General features: G+C 36.2%; 1 protein-coding gene across 1 annotated transcript; it reads left to right on the forward strand.

The window, feature by feature from the left end:
- The first annotated feature begins 301 nt into the window (after positions 1-301).
- LOC124078964 (guanine nucleotide-binding protein G(I)/G(S)/G(O) subunit gamma-10) lies at positions 302-1,080 on the forward strand. The gene has a single exon (XM_046424100.2). It carries the CDS (start codon positions 302-304, stop codon positions 479-481), a length of 180 nt encoding a protein of 59 aa, XP_046280056.1. The 3' UTR covers positions 482-1,080.
- The last annotated feature ends 224 nt before the right edge of the window (positions 1,081-1,304 follow it).

Raw genomic sequence — 1,304 nt, forward strand, 5'->3', positions numbered from 1 at the left:
GTACCAGTACCATCAAAAGTTAAAATTAATGAAACTTTAGAATAAGGGGGAAAAGAGAAAACTCAAATAAAATTACAAATGAAAGGGCTGGGATTGTGGCTCAGCGGTAGAGCGCTCGCCTAGCACTGGCGGGACCCGGGTTCGATCCTCAGCATCACATAAAAATAAAGGCATTGTGTTGTATCCATCTACACCTAAAAAATAAATATAAAAAATTACAAATGAAAAAAGAGATATTACAATTGACCCCACAGAAATACTAAAGATCGCTGGCTCAGCCGCCCTCGGAGCCTCGGCCGCCATGTCTTCTGGGGCCAGCGTGAGCGCCCTGCAGCGCCTGGTGGAGCAGCTCAAGCTGGAGGCCAGCGTGGAGAGGATCAAGGTCTCTCAGGCTGCGGCAGAGCTTCAGCAGTACTGCATGCAGAATGCCTGTAAGGATGCTCTGCTGGTTGGAGTTCCAGCCGGAAGCAACCCCTTCTGAGAGCCCAGATCCTGCATTTTACTTTGAAGACTTGGAAGAAGTTTGTTGAGAAATGCCTTCGAGCACAAAGTAATGAATGACTGACTCCAAGTCTCAAGAAAACACTTTTGTTTAGCCAAATGACTGAGATATTTCAGACCTTTCCAGTGTCCTGATCTTACAGCCAAAATTCTACAGAAATTAATGATTTTCTACTCAAATAAGGAAACTGAGTGAAGAAATAGAATTGTTTTAAGTAATAATGGCTTGGTTCTCCTGAAGAAGTGCTTTGTATTAAGATAAAAACCTTACCACCAATATACTAAAATACACCTCTTTAATAAGTGAGTTACTGGTGTTGCTATACCTAGAATATCATGTATGTTTTATTAACTGGATGTTTACATTTTAGGAAGGAAAACACTTTTGTTTATTAAAAAAAAATGGAGTATTTGTAATTTGTTGTTCCTAAGATTTTTATACTATAATAAAATTTGTTCTATCATAAATTTATAATTACTAAATGAAGATAAGAAAGTATAAAATTGTGGGGGAAGAATAGACTTTACTAATCAAATGATGCCTTGATTTTTTCTAAATAAGAAGATTGTTTTATTTAACACAAGAGGTGTTGTTTAGTAAACTTGTTTAGAAAGATTCATGTTATGATATATATTAGGTTGTCTCATTTTATGTAAGAAGCAGATTTGAACTCTTTTTAAGTTCCTTTACTTTGTGGTTGCACTTTAAAAAAGATACTACATTATTTCATGCCTTTAAAAAAATGTTTAAAGTAGGACCTACATACAGAGCATTGCAAATGATTAAAAACAAAGTAATGTGA

Source organism: Marmota monax, unplaced genomic scaffold (assembly GCF_021218885.2).
Source record: "Marmota monax isolate L192 unplaced genomic scaffold, Marmota_monax_Labrador192_F-V1.1 WCK01_AAM20220418_F8-fsc00186, whole genome shotgun sequence".
NCBI classification, from domain to species: Eukaryota; Metazoa; Chordata; class Mammalia; order Rodentia; family Sciuridae; genus Marmota; species Marmota monax.